Below are 19,082 nucleotides of genomic sequence, written 5' to 3' on the forward strand. Positions count from 1 at the left end.
ATATCATGTATAAATATAATTCTTCATTTTCTCCCTCATATGTATAACATCTTGTCATGTAAAGATATAACACTGCTGCGAGCGAAGAATACCTTAGCTGAATGATCATTACGTAGCTTCTCAAATTTAGTCCTAATTGGGCACTGGTTTGCTAAGCTCCCTCATGCGGCAGCCAGTTCTTCCGCTCTCCGTCTTCCCTCATTGGGCATTTCCCTCTAGGCGTCCAGTGAGGTCACCCCAAACTCCATAACACGTCTCCAGCTTGTCGATAGGCGCATGTCCAAGTGAGCGCTCTCAGTCCGGATATTCTCATTTCAGCACTTCAGTTTACCACCGTATTCGAGGTTGTCACAAATACACATCCAGCTACCCGGGGCATGATATCATGTAGCTAGCGGCAAACCGAGAAATTCGTCATCATGGATGTCTCTCAAGCTGTCTCCGGATACCTCTCCAAGATGATGCTATCATCGGGCGATCCTTCATCTTCAAAGATGAAGGTTCTGTTGCTAGATAGGGAGACTATTTCCATCGTCTCAACGGCCATCACACAGTCCTCGCTGCTTGATTATGAAATCTATCTCATTGACCGCCTGGACAATGCTAGCCGCGAGAAGATGCGCCATCTCCGGTGTATATGCCTAGTTCGCCCCTCGTCAGAGACAATACAGCTGCTTATAGATGAGCTTCGGGATCCGAAATACGGAGAGTATTACTTATTCTTCACGAATGTAGCCAAAAAGTCTGCCTTGGAGCGGCTTGCCGAGGCGGATGACCACGAAGTCGTCAAGCTTGTGCAGGAGCATTTCGCCGATTATATCGTCATCAACCCGGATCTATTTAGTCTCAACATGTCTCTTCCACAGCAGCGGATATGGGCTGGTGGACCTGACAAATGGCACCCCGATGCTCTCCAGCGGTGCTCTGAAGGTCTTTTGGCTGTACTTCTCTCTCTGAAGAAGAAGCCGTTAATCAGATATGAGAAGAGCAGTCCTCTTGCTACAAAACTGGCCTCCGAAGTACGCTACATAATGACAAAAGAGGAGCAGCTATTCGATTTCCGGAAAGTCGATACACCTCCCATACTTCTCATACTGGACCGCAGGGAGGATCCGGTGACACCTCTTCTCACCCAGTGGACGTACCAAGCCATGGTTCACCATCTTCTCGGCATCAAGAACGGCCGTGTTGACCTTAGTGAGGTTCCTGATATCCGGCCCGAGCTCAAGGAAATTGTCCTATCTCAAGACCAGGATCCATTCTTCAAGAAGAATATGTATTTGAACTTTGGTGACTTGGGTGGAACGATCAAGGAATATGTCGAGCAGTACCAGTCCAAGACGAAAAACAATGCCAATATCGAGTCAATATCTGATATGAAACGGTTCATCGAAGAGTATCCGGAATTTCGGAAGCTCTCCGGAAATGTAAGCAAGCATGTTACGCTTGTGTCCGAGCTTAGCCGGAGAGTTGCTGCGGAAAGCTTATTGGAAGTCAGTGAGCTCGAACAGAGCCTGGCTTGCAATGACAACCATGCTTCCGATCTAAAGGTAAAGAGCACTTCTACAACTGTAATTGGTGATTAACAAGGAAGAATGATGAAGCTAATGATTAACCCAGGCCGTACAAAAAATAATCCAGTCCCCTAACATAACGACAGGAAGCAAGGTTGGAGTGGTAACTCTATATGCCTTGCGCTATCAGAGGCACCCATCAACTGCCCTTCCCATGCTCATGGACCTTCTTGTTGCGGCCGGCAATGTATCTACGAGACAAGCAGATCTCGTCAAGAAAGTTCTCAAGTATCATTCTTCATTACACACCTCGGACTCTCGCACCGGCATTTCAGACATATTCGACTCGGCAGGCATTTTCTCTGGCACAGCAAATCGATTCAAGGGTCTCAAGGGCGTGGAAAACGTTTATACTCAGCATAGCTCGCTGCTGGAAGGCACCTTGCAGAATCTCATCAAGGGTCGACTAAAGGAGCAACAGTATCCGTTTGTGGAAGACGGCAGCTCTACTAGAGACAAGCCGCAGGACATTATCGTTTTCATGGTTGGAGGTGTGACGTACGAGGAGGCGAAAATGATTGCCGGAGTCAACGCTACGATGCCCGGCGTGCGTGTGGTTATTGGTGGCACATCAGTTCATAACGCGACAACATTTTTGGAGGAGGTTGAGGATGCCGTCTCCTCTTGGGCTTGAATAGAGACTTGGACAGGCGTTGATGACACGATTTGCAACGAAATGACAGCCATAGCTACTCTAATACTTGACGATATTCAGAATTCTCTTGACTTTAATTGTGAAACCTCTTGGATAAACCGTCTTAATTCTGGTGAGCCACCCAGACGCTGTAGTGGGAATACGTCATATGCATATAGCCGATATATGTATCTATCAAACCGCTTATCGATAAAAATTATTGCGACACTCTAGAGATCAAATCTAGCAGACGAATTGTCGCATGAAGACATCTAGGAGGGAGCAAGCATACAGGTGCTGGGTCATATCGAGATGAGATGAGTGCCTTATTGCGTCCTCGGTCGTTTCACTGGCGCCCCAGTTTGAGACATCGTCGGTTTGCTACAGTAACCGATAGGCATAGGTGCGTTGCAAGACTTTTCGGAGACACTACAAAGAGAGAAAGCGTCAACTAACACGTACAACAGAGCCTTCGATGTCGTCGTCATAGGTGGTGGGCATGCCGGAGCCGAGGCATGCGCTGCTGCTGCGAGAGCCGGTGCGCGGACGGCCCTGGTCACACCCAAGCTGGACAATCTGGGAACATGTTCTTGCAATCCGAGTTTCGGAGGTATCGGCAAGGGAACAATCATTCGAGAGATTGATGCGCTGGATGGCTTGGCCGGGAGGATCATTGATAAGGCTGGTGTCCAATTCCATCTACTGAACCGTAGGAAAGGACCTGCTGTCTGGGTATGTTTGCTCTGGACTTGTCATGTTGGGCATCCGCGTTCCTCTGGCCACAATACTAACATGATGTTTTCTTTTGTTAGGGCCCGCGGGCACAAATTGATCGAGACCTTTACAAAAAGTATATGAGAAGCGAGCTCGAATCGTATCCGAATCTATCGCTTGTCCTCGAAAGCGTGTCGGACATTATTCTAGCAGAAAACGAAAGCTCCAGCGACGGTTCAAAGGGCACAATCGCCGGTGTCCGACTCGAGAATGGCGAAATCCTACAGACTAGAAGAGTAGTTATCACGACTGGAACTTTTCTGGGAGGCGAAATACACATTGGGCTTGAGGCTTATCCAGCTGGCCGTATTGGAGAAGCAGCAACAACGGGCTTGAGCAAATCATTACGGGAAGCAGGCTTCCAACTAGGACGATTGAAGACGGGCACCCCGCCGCGACTTGATAAATCAACTATAAATTTCGACATACTCCAAAGGCAGCTGGGTGACGACCCCCCTGGTCCTTTCAGCTACCTAAATAACCAGGTGGCCGTTCAGGATCAACTCACCTGCAGCATAACATTCACCAACGAGGCTACGCACAAGATTGTCCGCGAAAACTTGGATAAATCAATACATATTCGCGAAACCGTTAAAGGCCCGAGGTATTGCCCCTCTCTGGAGTCAAAGGTTATCCGGTTTGCGGATAAAGAGCGACATATCGTCTGGCTTGAACCAGAAGGTTTCGACAACCCAATCATATACCCTAATGGACTTTCTATGACAATACCCGCAGAGGCACAAGAGCAGGTGCTGCGTTCAATACAAGGACTGGAGCAAGTCAAGATGCTGCAGCCTGGTTATGGTGTCGAGTATGACTATGTTGATCCTCGGGGATTAAAGTCCACCCTTGAGACGAAGGCAATTGGCGGTCTTTATCTAGCAGGACAGATCAACGGCACCACAGGATATGAAGAGGCAGCGGGCCAGGGTGTTATAGCTGGTATGAATGCTGGGCGAGCTGCCCTTGGACTGCCAGGCGCCTCATTGTCTAGGTCGGATGGCTATATTGGTATTATGATTGACGACTTAATCACCAAGGGTGTTACAGAGCCTTACCGCATGTTTACATCCAGAAGCGAATTTCGCATGGCTGCCAGAGCAGACAATGCGGACCTACGGTTGACGGAAAAGGGACGAGAATGGGGCGTCGTCTCGGACCACAGATGGAGCGCTTTCTCGGATGAGAAGCAACAGATTCTAGATCTCACCAAATCTCTCGGTGCCGTTTCCTTGTCACCTGACGAATGGATGAAGGCGGGATTTCAGTTGAAGAAGAGCTCTCAGCGCCGAACCGGCATTGACATGCTGAGGCTTTCCAATACCGCCGAGCGAATCCAACTGGATCAGCTCAGCGCCATTGTGCCTGAAGTCATGAACTACTCGCCGCGCATTCGAGACAGGGTTGTCATTGAAGCGGCTTACGCGCCTTACATTAAGATGCAGGCGGCGGAGCGTGGGCGGTTCGTCAATGATGAAAATATTCGCCTCCCGCTTGATTTGAATTATGATAGCATTCCTGGGTTGGCACTGTCGGAAAAGGAGGTTTTGAGGAGAACACGGCCTGAGACTTTGGCGCAGGCTCGTCGTGCGGAGGGCATAACTCCTTCTGGGTGCATTAGGCTGCTGGCTTATATTCGTCGCCAAGGGTCATCCGCAGCAGCACCTCTTGGTTTAGAGGAGAGTTCTTTGGATGCTCGCCTCTGATGAAGAACGCATGGTTATGATTATGAAGGCTGCGATTGTAAACGGGGCATATAAGCCGGAATATTACTTATAGCAGTAGATATTTACCTGTACATTATTATCAGAATAAAAGAGAATATTATACGCTACTACATCGAGTTAAGCCATAGTGATTGTAATTAGAATAATTTTTCTCTCGTCAGTTGCCTACACGGGTCCTCAAATACAAACGTAATTAATATCTGTCCACTCTTCCTGTCAGACGACGACACGAAGAGCTCTCAAACCCTTTCCGGAAGCTAAGTTGAGTTAGCCTATTTGCCGATATCGGTAGTGACTCGATGAGCTGCATAACAGACTAAGACTCACCCCACCAAGAATTTCTGACCTCCAATTAGCTTTTGGATAGAGGGGGAAAACTCCAACAAGAACCTTTTTTTATACTTTTGTCTTTTGCGAATCCCGTCCTCATTGAAAGAAATTGGTCAAAGGCGGCATCGCCTTTCAACGACCAGCAATGGCGGAAGCAACGAAAGCACCTCCCCAGACGATTTCGATCCTGGGCGAGCCAAACATCGTCGTCGACCATGCCCTGTGGCCCAACTACATTGTCCAGGACCTGACTCAGAATCTGGCCTCGTCGACGTACGTCCTCATCACCGACACGAACCTCTTCGATACCTACGTCCCTTCGTTCCAGAAGCGATTCGAGTCGTCGAAAGCGAACCAGTCCGCCCGGCTGCTCACGTACGCAATTCCTCCCGGCGAGGCTTCCAAGAGCAGAGAGACCAAGGCGGAGATTGAGGACTGGCTGCTGTCCCACCAATGTACGCGGGACACTGTCATCATTGCCGTTGGAGGCGGTGTCATTGGTGACATGATTGGCTATGTTGCGGCGACTTTCATGCGCGGAGTTCGCTTTGTTCAGGTGCCGACGACTCTGCTCGCCATGGTTGACTCATCTATTGGTGGAAAGACGGCCATTGACACGCCCATGGGCAAGAATCTTGTTGGTGCGTTCTGGCAGCCTCGCCGAATATTCATCGATCTTGCTTTCCTGGAGACTCTTCCTGTGCGTGAGTTCATCAATGGCATGGCTGAGGTTGTCAAGACTGCTGCCATTTGGGATGAGAAGGAGTTTACTGTCTTGGAAGAGTCGGCCGCAACCATCTTGTCGAGCGTTCGCTCCAAAGGCCAGAACCGACTGGAGCCTATCAAGGATATGCTGAAGCGCATTGTCACTGGCTCTGCTCGAGTCAAGGCAGAGGTTGTCTCTTCTGATGAGCGCGAGGGCGGTCTTCGAAATCTGCTCAACTTTGGCCATTCGATTGGTCATGCTATTGAGGCTCTTCTCACCCCTCAGCTTCTTCACGGCGAGGCTGTGGCTATTGGTATGGTCAAGGAGGCTGAGCTGGCCCGATTCCTGGGCGTCTTGCGACCGGAGGCTGTCGCCAGATTGGAGAAGTGTATTGCATCCTATGGACTGCCTACCTCGGTAAAGGACAAGCGAGTCGTCAACTTGACCGCGGGCAAGAAGTGCCCAGTCGATGTTCTGCTTAAGAAGATGGCCGTGGACAAGAAGAATGACGGAAGCCAAAAGAAGATTGTGCTGCTGTCTGCCATTGGAAAGACACACGAGGCGAAAGCAAGCTCGGTGGACGACAAGTCCATCAGAATCGTCCTCTCTGACTCCGTTGAGGTTACTCCTGGCATTCCCTCTGATCTCAGCCTCACCATTACCCCTCCCGGATCCAAGAGTATTTCAAACCGAGCCTTGATTCTCGCAGCTCTCGGCTCAGGTTCTTGCCGAATCAGAAACCTGCTGCACTCCGACGATACCGAGTTCATGTTGTCGGCAATTTCGACATTGGGAGGCACCTCTTACTCGTGGGAAGAGGGAGGCCAACTTTTGGTTGTCGAGGGCAACTCTGGCAAGCTCAAGGCCTCAGACGAGCCTTTGTACATTGGTAACGCAGGAACCGCATCGCGTTTCTTGACCACGGTTGCAGCTCTGTGCGCCCCTACTAGCACGGCGACTACTACAGTTCTCACTGGCAACGCGAGAATGAAGCTTCGACCAATCGGCCCACTGGTCGATGCCCTGCGCAGCAACGGAGTTGCAATTGACTACGTGGAAAAGGAAAAGAGTCTTCCCCTCCGAATCAATGCCTCAAATGGCCTCGAAGGAGGTGAAATCGAGCTTGCGGCTACTGTTTCCTCCCAATACGTGTCATCCATTCTCATGGCTGCACCTTATGCCAAGAAGGCTGTCACATTGCGATTGGTTGGAGGAAAGCCCATTTCTCAGCCATACATTGACATGACCATCGCCATGATGAAGTCGTTCGGCATTGAGGTCACTCCTTCTACCACTGAGGCGGACACATACCACATTCCTCAAGGTGTCTACAAGAACCCTGCCGAATACACCGTTGAGAGCGACGCCAGTTCCGCTACCTACCCGCTTGCAGTGGCTGCCATCACCGGAACCACTTGCACCATTCCCAACATTGGCTCCAAGTCCCTCCAAGGTGACGCTCAGTTCGCTGTCAAGATTCTCGAGCCTATGGGATGTGAGGTTCACCAGGATGACTACACCACTACTGTTACGGGTCCCAAGTCTGGAAATCTCAAGGCTATCCCCAACGTTGACATGACAACCATGACGGACGCTTTCCTCACGGCCACTGCCTTGGCCGCTGTGGCGACCGGAACGACGGAGATTGTTGGAATTGCCAATCAGCGAGTGAAGGAGTGCAATCGTATTCTGGCGATGAAGGATCAGCTTGCCAAGTTCGGAGTGGTCTGCACTGAGCTGGATGATGGCATCCAGATCACTGGCAAGTCAAGAGAAAACCTGACCACACCGACAGAGAGCATCCACTGCTACGACGACCACCGTGTTGCGATGAGCTTCAGTGTCTTGTCGCTTGCGGCTCCCGGTCCCGTTTTGGTGACTGAGCGAGAGTGCGTTGGCAAGACTTGGCCCGGATGGTGGGACGTCCTTGCTCAGTCCTTCCAGGCGAGCCTCGAGGGTGTGGATACGGAGAGCAGCCGTGAAATCAAGCCCAAAAACGCCACCAGTCTTCAGCGCTCCATATTTGTTGTTGGCATGAGAGGCGCCGGAAAGACAACTGCTGGCAAGTGGGTTGCAAAGACACTTGGCTGGAAATTCCTCGACCTGGACCATGAGCTTGAACGCCGAGCTGGCATCACGATTCCGGAGATGGTTGGAGGCCCTCGTGGCTGGGAAGGATTCCGGGAAGACGAACTGGCGCTTTTGCGTGACGTTATCGAGGCTCATCCCAATGGATACGTCTTCTCATGCGGAGGTGGAGTCGTCGAGACCCCGGCTGCCCGGGAGGTCCTGAAGTCGTACGGCGCCAATGGTGGTCTTGTTCTGCTTGTCCAGCGGGATACTGATCAAGTAGTTGACTACTTGACCCAGGACAAGACACGACCGGCATATACCAACGAAATCAGGGAAGTGTACGAGCGCAGAAGGCCCTGGTACAGAGAGTGCAGCAACTTCCTGTACTACAGCCCACACTCACAGGACTCTCCTTCAGTAGGAGAGACTGAAATCCCCGACGACTTTACACGCTTCGTCTCTTTGATCTCTGGAAAGTCCAAGACTCTCGAAACTGTCTCCAAGAAGAGACAAAGCTTCTTTGTGTCATTGACGCTTCCCGACCTCAAGAGCGCTGTGGACATTTTACCTCGCGTTACTGCTGATTGTGATGCCGTGGAGCTCCGCGTTGATCTCTTGCAAGACCAGCAGCCCCAGGCCGTCATGAAACAGGTCTCTTTGCTCAGACATGTTACTGGAAAGCCCATCATCTTTACTGTCCGAAGTGAATCTCAAGGTGGCAAATTCTCCGATGACAACAACGACCTGCGTCGTGCGCTCTACCGCTTGGCCGTCCGGATGGGTGTAGAGTATATTGACTTGGAAGTGACTTTGTCTGATGAGATTATTCAGGAGGTCAGAGACTCTCGAGGACACACCGTGATCATCACGTCTCACCACGATCCCGCTGGTACCCTGTCGTGGAAGAATGCGTCCTGGGTGTCTGCTTACAACAGAGCTCTGCAATATGGCGATGTGATTAAGCTGGTCGGCACTGCTCGAAGCGTCGAGGACAACTTTGACTTGATCCGCTTCAAGTCTAGGATGCTGGCAGCTCAGCCAACGCCCATCATTGCCCTCAACATGGGCTCTGCCGGAAAGCTCAGTCGTGTGTTGAATGGATTCTTGACTCCCGTCTCACATCCTGCCCTTCCGTTCAAGGCCGCTCCTGGACAGTTGTCCGCGGCCGAGATTCGACAAGGTCTGGCTTTGCTCGGCGAGATTGAGCCGCAAAACTTTTACTTGTTTGGCAAGCCGATTTCCAAGTCGCGATCGCCAGCTCTTCACAATACCCTCTTTGGTCAGGTGGGCTTGCCTCACGAGTACCAGCGCCTGGAGACGGACAAGGTTGAGGATGTGCTGGAGGTGTTGCGCAGCCCGGACTTTGGAGGCGCATCGGTTACCATCCCTCTGAAGCAGGACATTATGCCTCATCTGGATGAATTGACCGATGCGGTCAAGATCATTGGTGCTGTCAACACTATTGTTCCTGCGACTGACAAGTCCGTGGATGGCCGCAAGCGACTCACTGGTGACAACACAGACTGGCAAGGCATGGTCTATGTTCTCCGCAAGGCTGGTGTCAAGACCCAGTCTGGCAATGCCAGCGCTGCTGTAATTGGAGCTGGAGGTACAAGCCGCGCCGCCATCTACGCCCTGCACTCGCTTGGCTTCCAGCCCATCTACCTCGTCGGCCGAGATGCCAAGAAGGTTGAGAGCCTTGCATCGAGCTTCCCCGCCGAGTACGGTGTCCAGCCCGTTGCAAGCGCTGCTGATGCTGAGAAACTCGCCAGCAAGCCTGTTGTCAGCATCAGCACCGTCCCTGCCGACAAGCCTCTCGATTCAGGAGTTGAGGAGACTCTCGGCGCTCTCTTCAAGTCAACAACTGCTGCTCAGGGTGAGAGCCGCGTTCTCCTGGAGATGGCGTACCACCCTCCTCGCACCCCTGTGATTCAGATTGCGGAGAAGGCTGGTAATTGGACGACGATTTCTGGGCTGGAGGTTCTTGCTGCTCAGGGCTGGTATCAGGTATGTAAACCCCCTCTTTGACTGGTACTCTTCGTCAAATTGAGCTTTTCGGAACTAATACTTTCTCTTTGTCTTTAGTTTGAGACTTGGACGGGCATCAAGCCGCTTTTCAGCGACGCTTATGATGCGGTGGTGGGTAAGGAGTAAATAGCAAAAAAGCTTTCAATTCGAGAATATAAATAAAGGAGATCTTTTATTATTGACTTGTTCTTTGGGTAAAACAAATTGGAGATAAACACAATAATTCTCCATGCTTGAGTTTTCTTTCAATATACTATTATACAATTTGGATATTTCATATACTGAAGTATAATAACTTGTAAGGTATTTTACAAACGGGAATTCCTCAAGTATTGTTACTTTGGTATTTTACAAACCAAACACTACATATAGAGTTTTAATATGTAAAAAAAAGAAAATCAATAGTCTTTTCTTATTTATAATATTAAAAAATATAAAAAAACTAGATAACTCTGGAGGCAGTGGGGCTCGAACCCACGCATCTCTCGATAATGGTGTATAAATTAAAGAACTTAAAACCATCGCCATAACCACTCGGCCATACCTCCTTAGGTTTGTCCGTGACAGCCCAATTTCATTATATAAATCCATTGCGCGGCCAATGCACACTATAACCTTTTGAACGAGGCCTAATGACCTCAAATTGAGGAATTGATAAATGCAATTAGCTGCTTAAAATAGAAAACTAATATTAGTTCAACTTCTATCCATATACCTAAATGCTGCGGGGAGTAATACTCATGCAACACGAGCTACTTGGTGTGCACTAATGCTAGAGCGGCTACTTATTGTAAAATACGGGTATTAGTCTAGACCAAATACTAACAGAACTGCAATACCCATATCCTCACCAATAATTTAGACCCTCCCAAAAAGATAATAAAAGAAAAGAAAAGAAGCAAAGGGAGAGAAATGAAAAAGGAAGAGGGAACATATATATAAAGCGTAATATCTCCCCTTTGCACACTAGGTAGCAATAGACACTTAGCTATAGCTTGAGCTATTGAACGGTGGATTAACTTATAACTTATATTTAGTTGTCGAAGATCTTGTCTATACTTGATGCTGTTTGAACAAGTTGGGAATCACATGTGGATCCACTTAATCCTCTTTGTGTTGCAAGCTGTGACTGCCCCGTTTGCCGTTTATTATGAGAAAACAATGTCTTTTTCTTTCTTCCTCCTGCCTTTTCCCTACCTTGGATAGCTTTCTTATAGTCTATAGATATAGATCACCTATTTCTTATCAGAACAATGCAAGTCGCAATAGTCTCTTCGACTTATATTCTCTCAATTCCTCTATTATATTGCCAGTATCCTGGGAGGACTTTCCGATGATTGCGTTTAAATTGAAAGATATGTCTAGCTTCCAAGCAACAACCTGGCTGCGTAAGTGGCCATAGAGGAGGGGGTTTGGTCAGTGCTACAGTGAATGGTCTTCTGCTGGTGATCCTGGCTGGCACTGGAGCTAGTACTTAAAAGACAACAAACAAACAAACGGACATTACGAATCCACGGATCCACAAAGACCATTACAAGAGCTCTACATATTTGATGGTGCTCGATATTCTCTTTCTTTCTAGATTTACTTGTGCTCAACTTCCAAATGTTATGTCTATTTTCTGTCATTTGTGATGATCTTACCTGCCATGCATCCTCTCAATATTTCATCTGCGGCGAGTATCCTGGGACAAACTTCTAGAAACCCCTAAAAAAACATGCGTCATACATTCGAAAGATCATCGAGTCGGATCAAGGAAAGCTTATCAAGGATATTCTCCAACGTTTTTTTCAACGTGACTTGACTTTCAGGTCAGATAAGTACTGAACAGATGTTGAGATCCATGGGATACAAAACAAGATTGCTGGTGCTATCCAGCAGCGAGGCGTTGTCAATCATGACCCATGTGGTTTTGCCTGCAAGGAAATGTTCCGTTTGTAGGGTATGTTCACATCGAAGGCTTGCAATATGGACGTTGTGGCAATTGCATATACGAAGGACAAGCATGTAGTAATACTGATGGTAAGCTGTGTCTTCGTTTCCGATTTCTTCAGCAGTCTCAAGCTGGCCAATTTGGTACTCCAGACGGCAGAGAAGAAATTTACATGTTGAATATGGTCTCTTCCAGGGCAACAAGAGGGTCTGTGTCTGGCGCAACTCATCATCCTGACCCAAGTCTTACGGTACCTGAGCAGCGCCTCTGGGCAAGTTGAAGCACAAACCAGCGAGGCAGACAATGCAGACTCTTATCCTGTTCTTGAAAATCTGGTGCTTCTACGGCCACCTCAAGAGCTCAAGGATCGGGCAGAGAAGTGGGAACCACATCTTGCAAAGCTGAACGCTCGGAATATGGAAGGTAATGTTGCACTCAGCCGCGCCATACTTCGAGGCGTAATATTCTGACTGTACGAGTATTTTAGACTTGCGAGACCGTCTGATCCGAGATCTATACAAGTCATTTCTGGACTTTCAAGCCCAGGAGTCGGGGATATTTCAGTCTCTGTTTCAAAAACCTCCGTCTCCTGAGCTCCCAGTAAAACCATCAGGCTCATTGGCATCTCCATTGGCTCATCGGTTGCATCAACCCTCTTTCACGACAGATTGTCGTGACAATGCAGAAACGGCAGATCCTTCTAATGGCAGTTTGGCCATGGTGATGGGAAATACATATACACAAAATACATTGGTGTTCGACCATGTACACCGACAAGACGCCCGACCAGAGGGCATTGAGAATTGTCTCGAAAAATTGCTTAGCAGCCACGAAGGCTATACGTCAAATATTGCCCAATCGATGGAAGCAAAAAGTGAGATTATATACGGAGAAAAGCTCCGAGAAAGAATGCTGCAGACTCAAAAGTTTGAGATCCTGCCTTTATGGGGAGATTTTGAAGGCGCAGTTCTCTTGCTAGCACTCGAGTCTAGTTATGGTAATGTAGACCCTCGATATCGCTTTCGTGGTGTCATGTCACGGCCGGCTACCCGCAGCATATGTTCTACCAATCTGGAGGCAACGTTACCGCATTGAGACAAGACAAAGTCATGAAGGCTGCCGCCCTAATGGTTTGTGGTGCTGTCACCTGGGTAGACAAGTATTTTTCGGATAAGCTTTCGATGAGTTGTGTTCCTTCTCATCTACATCTCAACGAGATTCGACTATTTGTGAATATTCTAGGAAAGGAAAGCCGACTACCGACAGTTATTCAGGCTGATGAAGATGAAGGCGAGGCCAGACAACTAGAGAAAATCGCGGAAACGGGTGCTTGGGATGTTTACTTTGACGCCCAGCCTCACAGTAGCAAGTTGATGATAGCAAGTTGATGGGCTTGATACCGCCGGCTTTGGAAGCTTTGGGCACATCGGACTCCTCGAATGCCTGGGACGAGCTCACATATTTACCTGAGGCTGTCCCAGAGTGGATTAGGGGACAGACAGATGATTTGTTCACGGCGATGTCCTATCGAATCTTCAGAAATGATAAGCGCATTGGAGGAATTTATTGAATGGCCAATTCCCGAATCTATACTAGAAGATGGTAGCGACACCAGAAGAAAGTAGTGACACTAGAAGAAAGTAGCGATACTAGAAGAATCTACTGATCGTAGCAGAGAGATTTAACAGATTATGATACGGTGCAGAAGACAGCTTCTCAACTGCAATGCTAGTGGTGCACCCGTCGTGAAGATGACGAATTCCCTATCACCGGAAAATCACGGGGATGGACGATTGGCTCTCGTTTATACATACCATGACCGGAAAGCAAGGTGGCAAAAGACCTGCAAGGCAGCGCAAGGGCGATATTCACCCCAATAGAAATATTGCGGAGGACAATGGGGGAGGAGTCGCGAGCATGAGCGCCATGGTGGCTCGAGCCTCAAAACGCGCCCCAATTGCCCCAATGTTTAATGGCTCCATTGTCAGCACGTTTCACGAGAGATAAGACGATTGGGGGGGTTGACGGGGGAGAAATGTAGCAATTCTAGAAAAATCGATGAAAATTAGATGGACAATTCGAGACTGGAAAAAGATTTCGATACCACAAGAATATGTGGATTGTGGAAGAATATTAGACATCAATAGTGGCAGAGAGCTTCGGCAGAGTAAAGCAAACTGCGGTGCCTGGAGCTACTTACGTCTCGATCAAAAGTGCCAAAACTAGTCTTATCTGTAAACTCGTATCTTCGAAATCAGCTGTTCTTATTGTACTAAAGCTAGTCTATATTATTGTAAGCGATCACGAATACTCACCGGTTCAACTCACGGTCCTGATCCCCAAACGCTGATACCACCGTACAATCCCGCCGCAATTCCTCTCCATTTAAACAAAAGATAAACCCCAGCTTCTGCATTCTTAATAGCTCACTCAAAGCACGTGCTATGAAGCACATACTACAAAGCGCATGCTATTTTTAAATCCGTTCATCCTCGTTTCGTCTATAAATGTATGGCCTCTTCCTCCTCTCATCTCATCATACTCACTCACTCTCCTCCACCCTCAACAAGCACAACAAACAAACAAACAACAACATCAATCTTTCAAGATGAGATTCTCTGCCCTCCTCGCTATCATTCCTTTGGCCTCTGCCCTTCCTCAGGTCCCGGCTGCCGTCGAGGCCCGAGCTATCGAACCCCGAACTGCATGCTCTGATACGCGAGACACTTGCGTGGTCAAGTGCAGACCTACCGGGCTTGGCTACATCTACTGCGTGAGCAGCTGCAACGCCGCCTACTTGTGGGTGAGTCACAAACCTTTCCCCGAATTCCATTAACCCACTTGTATGTCTCTTTCAGTAAGACTAATGCTCTGAGCAGTGCAAGGCCGACAGCGACGACGAGTAAGCGTGATGCTTCAGAGGAGAGCTGATAATGGAACTGTCATGCCAACGTCCATTTCTCGTCTCAACAACACCCTTCTGTAACAATTATGGAGTTGTCTACAGGTTGTTCAAAGTGGTAGAGTCACATCTCCCAGGGCAGTGGAGTATATATCTTTGTTCTACTTGGGATCTTATAGAGTAAAGCAAATAGATATACAAAAAGAGTTGCATCGTTGCTTCATTTTCCCAAAATGCTTCTTTCATGCCGAAAATTCCTTTGTTGGTCTATTTGTTGCTCTCTTGGTGGACCAGGTCTAATGGTACAGCACATGTATCTACCTAGGTTAGGTACTTACAGGTAACCTCTGCATCTTTAAGTTCATGGGGCTATCAAAAATGAGATTCGTTGTCTTTTCCCGATATATTTGCGTGAGGTTTCGAATAATGCATGAGAGTGATGTTTTTGTAACTTGTTAATCAGTAGAGGCAAGAGCTGCATGTGTCACAAAACAGGACATGCCGTTTCGTGAAGCGCGATGTCCCAGGTTTTATTCTGCGATAGAGAGTCTGTAACGAGATTGTATATTGACGCCTTTTAATCACAGTACAGCAACGGCATGCGTAGCGGTATGGATACCCCTGCGACGCCGCAAATAGAGGCGTATCGTGCAACGCCGAGTGCTGTACTGGCAAAACTACTCCGTAGCTCTGTTACAAAGCCTTCATACATATACAGCTTGCATCAAGACTATTTCTTGATTGTGTTTTATTTTGAGAGCCTTGCTATCCCCGAACAGGCGCCAATCCTTAGAAACGTAGCTTGGCTGTTTTAGCGTATCCCTGCCTTAGAATATATTCCGATACCCAAGCGACCAGGAAAGCTCATAGCCAGAGGCTCAGTGTATGGCGTGGTAGCAGTAGGTGCTATCTATATATCAAACCTGAAGTACATTCTCCCTACTTATGAACATAACCTTCTTACTCCAATTCAATAGTTCCGGGAGGTTTTGAAGAACTATCAGATTTTAGCCAGCACTCTTGAATCGGGAGGGGAAAAGGGAGCATACAGATCATAGGTGACACGAGAAACTCCATCCACCTCATTGACAATTCTGCGGGCCATGGCCTTGAGTAAGGCGAAGGGAAACTCGTAAGGCTCGGCACTCATAAAGTCACTGGTTGTAACCGCACGAAGGCTATCAATGAAGTTAGCAATGACCTAGTTAAATAGGGGGTGGGCAGCTTACATGATGATATATCCATAGACACGAGTGTCACCCATCACACCAACAGCTATAAGAAACAGCCAGTTAGCAACGAGACAAAATGATTTCTCAACTGGTGCGGCTCTGAAGTATATACCCTTGCTTGTATCTAACCCAGCGTAGGCTTGGGAAATCTATTGAAGAGTCAGCTGTTGCTCGAACCATTGATAGTATACCAACCTACCTCATTGTAGATTCCGGCTTCCTTAATCATGGAGATGAAGATATGATCGGCTTGCCTTGCGATTTCAATCCGTTCCTTTATGATTGTTAGCTCATAGCTCATTTACACCTTCGTGTTCTCTGCTAGCTTACAGGTGTGCACTCTCCGAGAATGCGTACGCCAATGCCGGGCCTGTGTAATTCGTAAAATCAAATCAGCTTGTTCTCATAGCTTGACTTGCTGCGCTAAGTGTGCCCTGCTGCAAGGGTACTTTTGGCGACAACCAAGTTTATAGAGAATGAACTTACCCTGGGAAGGGAAACCTATTAACCAGATCTTCGTGAATTTTTAGGCGTCGACCAAGGTTTCTGACTTCATCCTTGAATAGCTCGCGAAGTGGCTCAAGAAGCTAGGGTACTGTTAGTCAATGTTTTCCCAAAGATGGGTGGAGAGTCCGCTTGAAATGGGGAAGTCTCAACTTACCCTTAAGCCTTGCTGTAATCGCCAGAGTCAGTCAAGATGCAGAGCGTATAATAAGAAAGGGTGTTCAGCTTACGCCATCCATCATGCGCTATACCTTGGTTAGTAAAAGTTTCGCAAATGAAATGAGAAATGAGGGCAGTGGTGTAGACGGTGTCAAAGCGGCTCGTGGACTGATCAGCCACCAGCCGCCGTTTGACACCGTCCGAGGGAAAGTAGTGGGAGAAAGAGATACTTGCCTTGGGTAGACCTCCAACGTTGTGATGAGCTGCGATAAGAGTTAGCAATTGCAGGCCTTGGTGTCTAGTAGAACTACAAACTTTTTATCGTTGCTGAAGGGCCCTTGAAGGAAAGAGATTCAATGCTGTATACAATTAGTTACCCTTCTCCTGGCACACAAGCCACTCTACTTACACGTCCGGGTACAGCTGTATCATGGTTAGTTTTACCATTAATCTATGCATCATATCAACAGATCATGAGGCAGGGGAGCATACCGTTCCCTGGAGAAACCAAGAAACCTTTCCGGCGTTAGGAGTATTCTCGGCTTCCTTCTCGATCCTGATTGCTTCTTTTTCGAACAAGTCGATCTATGGTTTAGTTAGCGCTACTGGAAATCTGAACTTCGTGACAAGATTTCGAGGTCGAGAACATACAAAGGTTTCTCCGATAATCTTGCGCTTTTTCTCTGGCTCTGTGACGCCCTTGAGGCGGTTGAGGAAAAGCTCGGTGCCATCAATCACTGTGAGATTAATCCCGAGATGCTCTTTCAGCGTCTCCTTTACTTTCTTGGACTCGTTGAGACGCATCAATCCTGCCACATGTGAGTGTCGGTCAGACTCATGTGAGAGGTTCAGGTCATACCGTTGTCAATGTGCACGGCATGGAAGCGGTCACCTGAATTTGCGTTAGCCTCAATTCACATCCTTGACAGCCGTTAAGGTCGTACCGATTGCTTCCGTCATAAGCTTGGCTGCCACTGTGCTGTCCACGCCACCAGAAACGGCACCGATGACTTGGGCTTTATCACCAACAAGCTTTCGAATTCGAGTGATCTCCTGCTCGATGAAGTCGCTCATTTTCCAGTTGGGTTGCGCTCCACAAATGTCGACACTGAAGTTGCGCAAGAGCTCACTTCCACGGGGAGTCTGTTAGATGTATCGGGTTAGTCAAGTAACAAGGAGTGAAAAAGACAGGATGGGACTGATGTGCATACATGTTCAAGCTCGGGGTGGAATTGTACACCTGTTGGTATTTCAAGTCAGTCGATAGGCACAGAGTTGATGATGTTGGACTGTGGTAGGTATGCAAAGCAAAAGAGAAAGGAGATGGAGGGGGCGAAAGGAAGGGGTAGAGGGTCAGTAGAACATAAGAAATAACGGACGGACGGGTGACATGAAGGATGGAGATGGGGAGGAAAACTCACCGAAGATGGGCTTGGTCTGGTGGGCAATGCCAGCAAACTCAGAGTTGGCCGTCTTAGCCACGACCACGAAGCCCTCAGGCAGGCGGACGAGCTTGTCAAAGTGACTCATGTAGGCTGTCGAGAGTTAGGTTTGTAGAAGGTAGGGATGTTTTATATCGAATGGGAGCAACTCACCATGCATGGTCTCACCCAAACCAGCGAAGAGACGGTCGGCATGGCTGTCGACTTTGTGAATGGTGACATCGGCATGACCGTATTCTGTGCAGCCGAGTTGTCAGAAGATGTGAGGTCAGGAGTTACATAGATAAATTCGAACCTCGAGCTGTTCCACGAGCAACGTTCTCAGAGTTGCTCTGCCAGGCAATTTCCTGCGCGCAGTTAGTAACAATAGATGAAATGAGATGGAAAATGGCGGAATTTACCTGGCAACCATAGCTAGACTCACGGAATTAGCACCGCGCCATAATGGGGCTTAAATTGAGTCATACCAGATGCCTCTATAAATGTGTGTCAGTAAGAGCGCATGTCCAACCAAGGGGTGCCAAGGCACTCACAAAATAGGAACACCGAGCTCAAAGACAGCAGGGTCAACGTCTTTATGAATCAGTAAGACTCGCAGGCCAGATATGGAGGATATGAATCTTACGAGGCGAGCCTTCATCGTAAACGGAGGAGGGACCTATCGATCGAGTTTGTTAGAATCAAAGACGGAGCGAGACCCATGAAGAATTCCTACCTCCAGACAAGACGATGCCCTTGGGCTTCCAGGTTAGATCGGCGAGCTTGGCGGTGCAGGGCAGCATCTCAGCGTACACACTGAGAGCTCGCAGGCGTCGGAGGATGAGGTGCGAGGTTTGGCTGCCAAAATCCAACACCAAGATGGTCTGTAACGAATCAAATCAGTCATGTGTATAGCTCGTAGGAATACGGGGATGCCGGTTGTGGCTGCTACCAGGGCAGACCAAAAAAAATGAAATTTGGGAATTTACACACGTCGAAATTGTTGTGAGGCGCCTCGGCATCATTATCGGTGGCCATCTTGTCTGATTGCTGTTATCCAAGGATAGGATCTAGATTGATTGATG

At 48.3% G+C, this 19,082-nt stretch overlaps 5 protein-coding genes across 5 annotated transcripts; 4 read left to right on the forward strand and 1 right to left on the reverse strand.

Moving 5' to 3' along the window:
• Positions 1-419: 419 nt before the first annotated feature.
• Positions 420-2,208, forward strand: T069G_10988 (sec1 family domain-containing protein; the record flags this gene model as incomplete). Its single annotated transcript, XM_056178198.1, has 3 exons — positions 420-1,197; positions 1,249-1,550; positions 1,621-2,208. 3 exons carry the CDS (start codon positions 420-422, stop codon positions 2,206-2,208), a joined length of 1,668 nt encoding a protein of 555 aa, XP_056024488.1.
• A 317-nt stretch (positions 2,209-2,525) lies between these two features.
• On the forward strand, positions 2,526-4,688 carry T069G_10989 (glucose inhibited division protein A domain-containing protein; the record flags this gene model as incomplete). Its single annotated transcript, XM_056178199.1, has 3 exons — positions 2,526-2,611; positions 2,676-2,940; positions 3,021-4,688. 3 exons carry the CDS (start codon positions 2,526-2,528, stop codon positions 4,686-4,688), a joined length of 2,019 nt encoding a protein of 672 aa, XP_056024489.1.
• A 496-nt stretch (positions 4,689-5,184) lies between these two features.
• Positions 5,185-9,972, forward strand: T069G_10990 (EPSP synthase (3-phosphoshikimate 1-carboxyvinyltransferase) domain-containing protein; the record flags this gene model as incomplete). Its single annotated transcript, XM_056178200.1, has 3 exons — positions 5,185-6,951; positions 7,009-9,825; positions 9,904-9,972. The coding sequence occupies 3 exons, from the start codon at positions 5,185-5,187 to the stop codon at positions 9,970-9,972; spliced, it is 4,653 nt and encodes a 1,550-aa protein (XP_056024490.1).
• A 4,415-nt stretch (positions 9,973-14,387) lies between these two features.
• On the forward strand, positions 14,388-14,685 carry T069G_10991 (uncharacterized protein; the record flags this gene model as incomplete). Its single annotated transcript, XM_056178201.1, has 2 exons — positions 14,388-14,582; positions 14,659-14,685. The coding sequence occupies 2 exons, from the start codon at positions 14,388-14,390 to the stop codon at positions 14,683-14,685; spliced, it is 222 nt and encodes a 73-aa protein (XP_056024491.1).
• A 956-nt stretch (positions 14,686-15,641) lies between these two features.
• T069G_10992 (glutamine amidotransferase class-I domain-containing protein) lies at positions 15,642-19,035 on the reverse strand (the record flags this gene model as incomplete). Its single annotated transcript, XM_056178202.1, has 26 exons — positions 15,642-15,678; positions 15,731-15,859; positions 15,911-15,956; positions 16,026-16,062; positions 16,113-16,187; positions 16,244-16,283; positions 16,400-16,500; positions 16,575-16,582; positions 16,648-16,662; positions 16,807-16,839; positions 16,892-16,935; positions 16,986-16,999; positions 17,069-17,161; positions 17,228-17,385; positions 17,436-17,468; positions 17,521-17,719; positions 17,788-17,816; positions 17,998-18,111; positions 18,172-18,255; positions 18,314-18,365; positions 18,420-18,432; positions 18,486-18,494; positions 18,552-18,591; positions 18,644-18,676; positions 18,734-18,881; positions 18,991-19,035. 26 exons carry the CDS (start codon positions 19,033-19,035, stop codon positions 15,642-15,644), a joined length of 1,629 nt encoding a protein of 542 aa, XP_056024492.1.
• Positions 19,036-19,082: the final 47 nt, after the last annotated feature.

This window comes from Trichoderma breve (assembly GCF_028502605.1).
Source record: "Trichoderma breve strain T069 chromosome 7 map unlocalized scaffold00007, whole genome shotgun sequence".
Classification (NCBI taxonomy): Eukaryota; Fungi; Ascomycota; class Sordariomycetes; order Hypocreales; family Hypocreaceae; genus Trichoderma; species Trichoderma breve.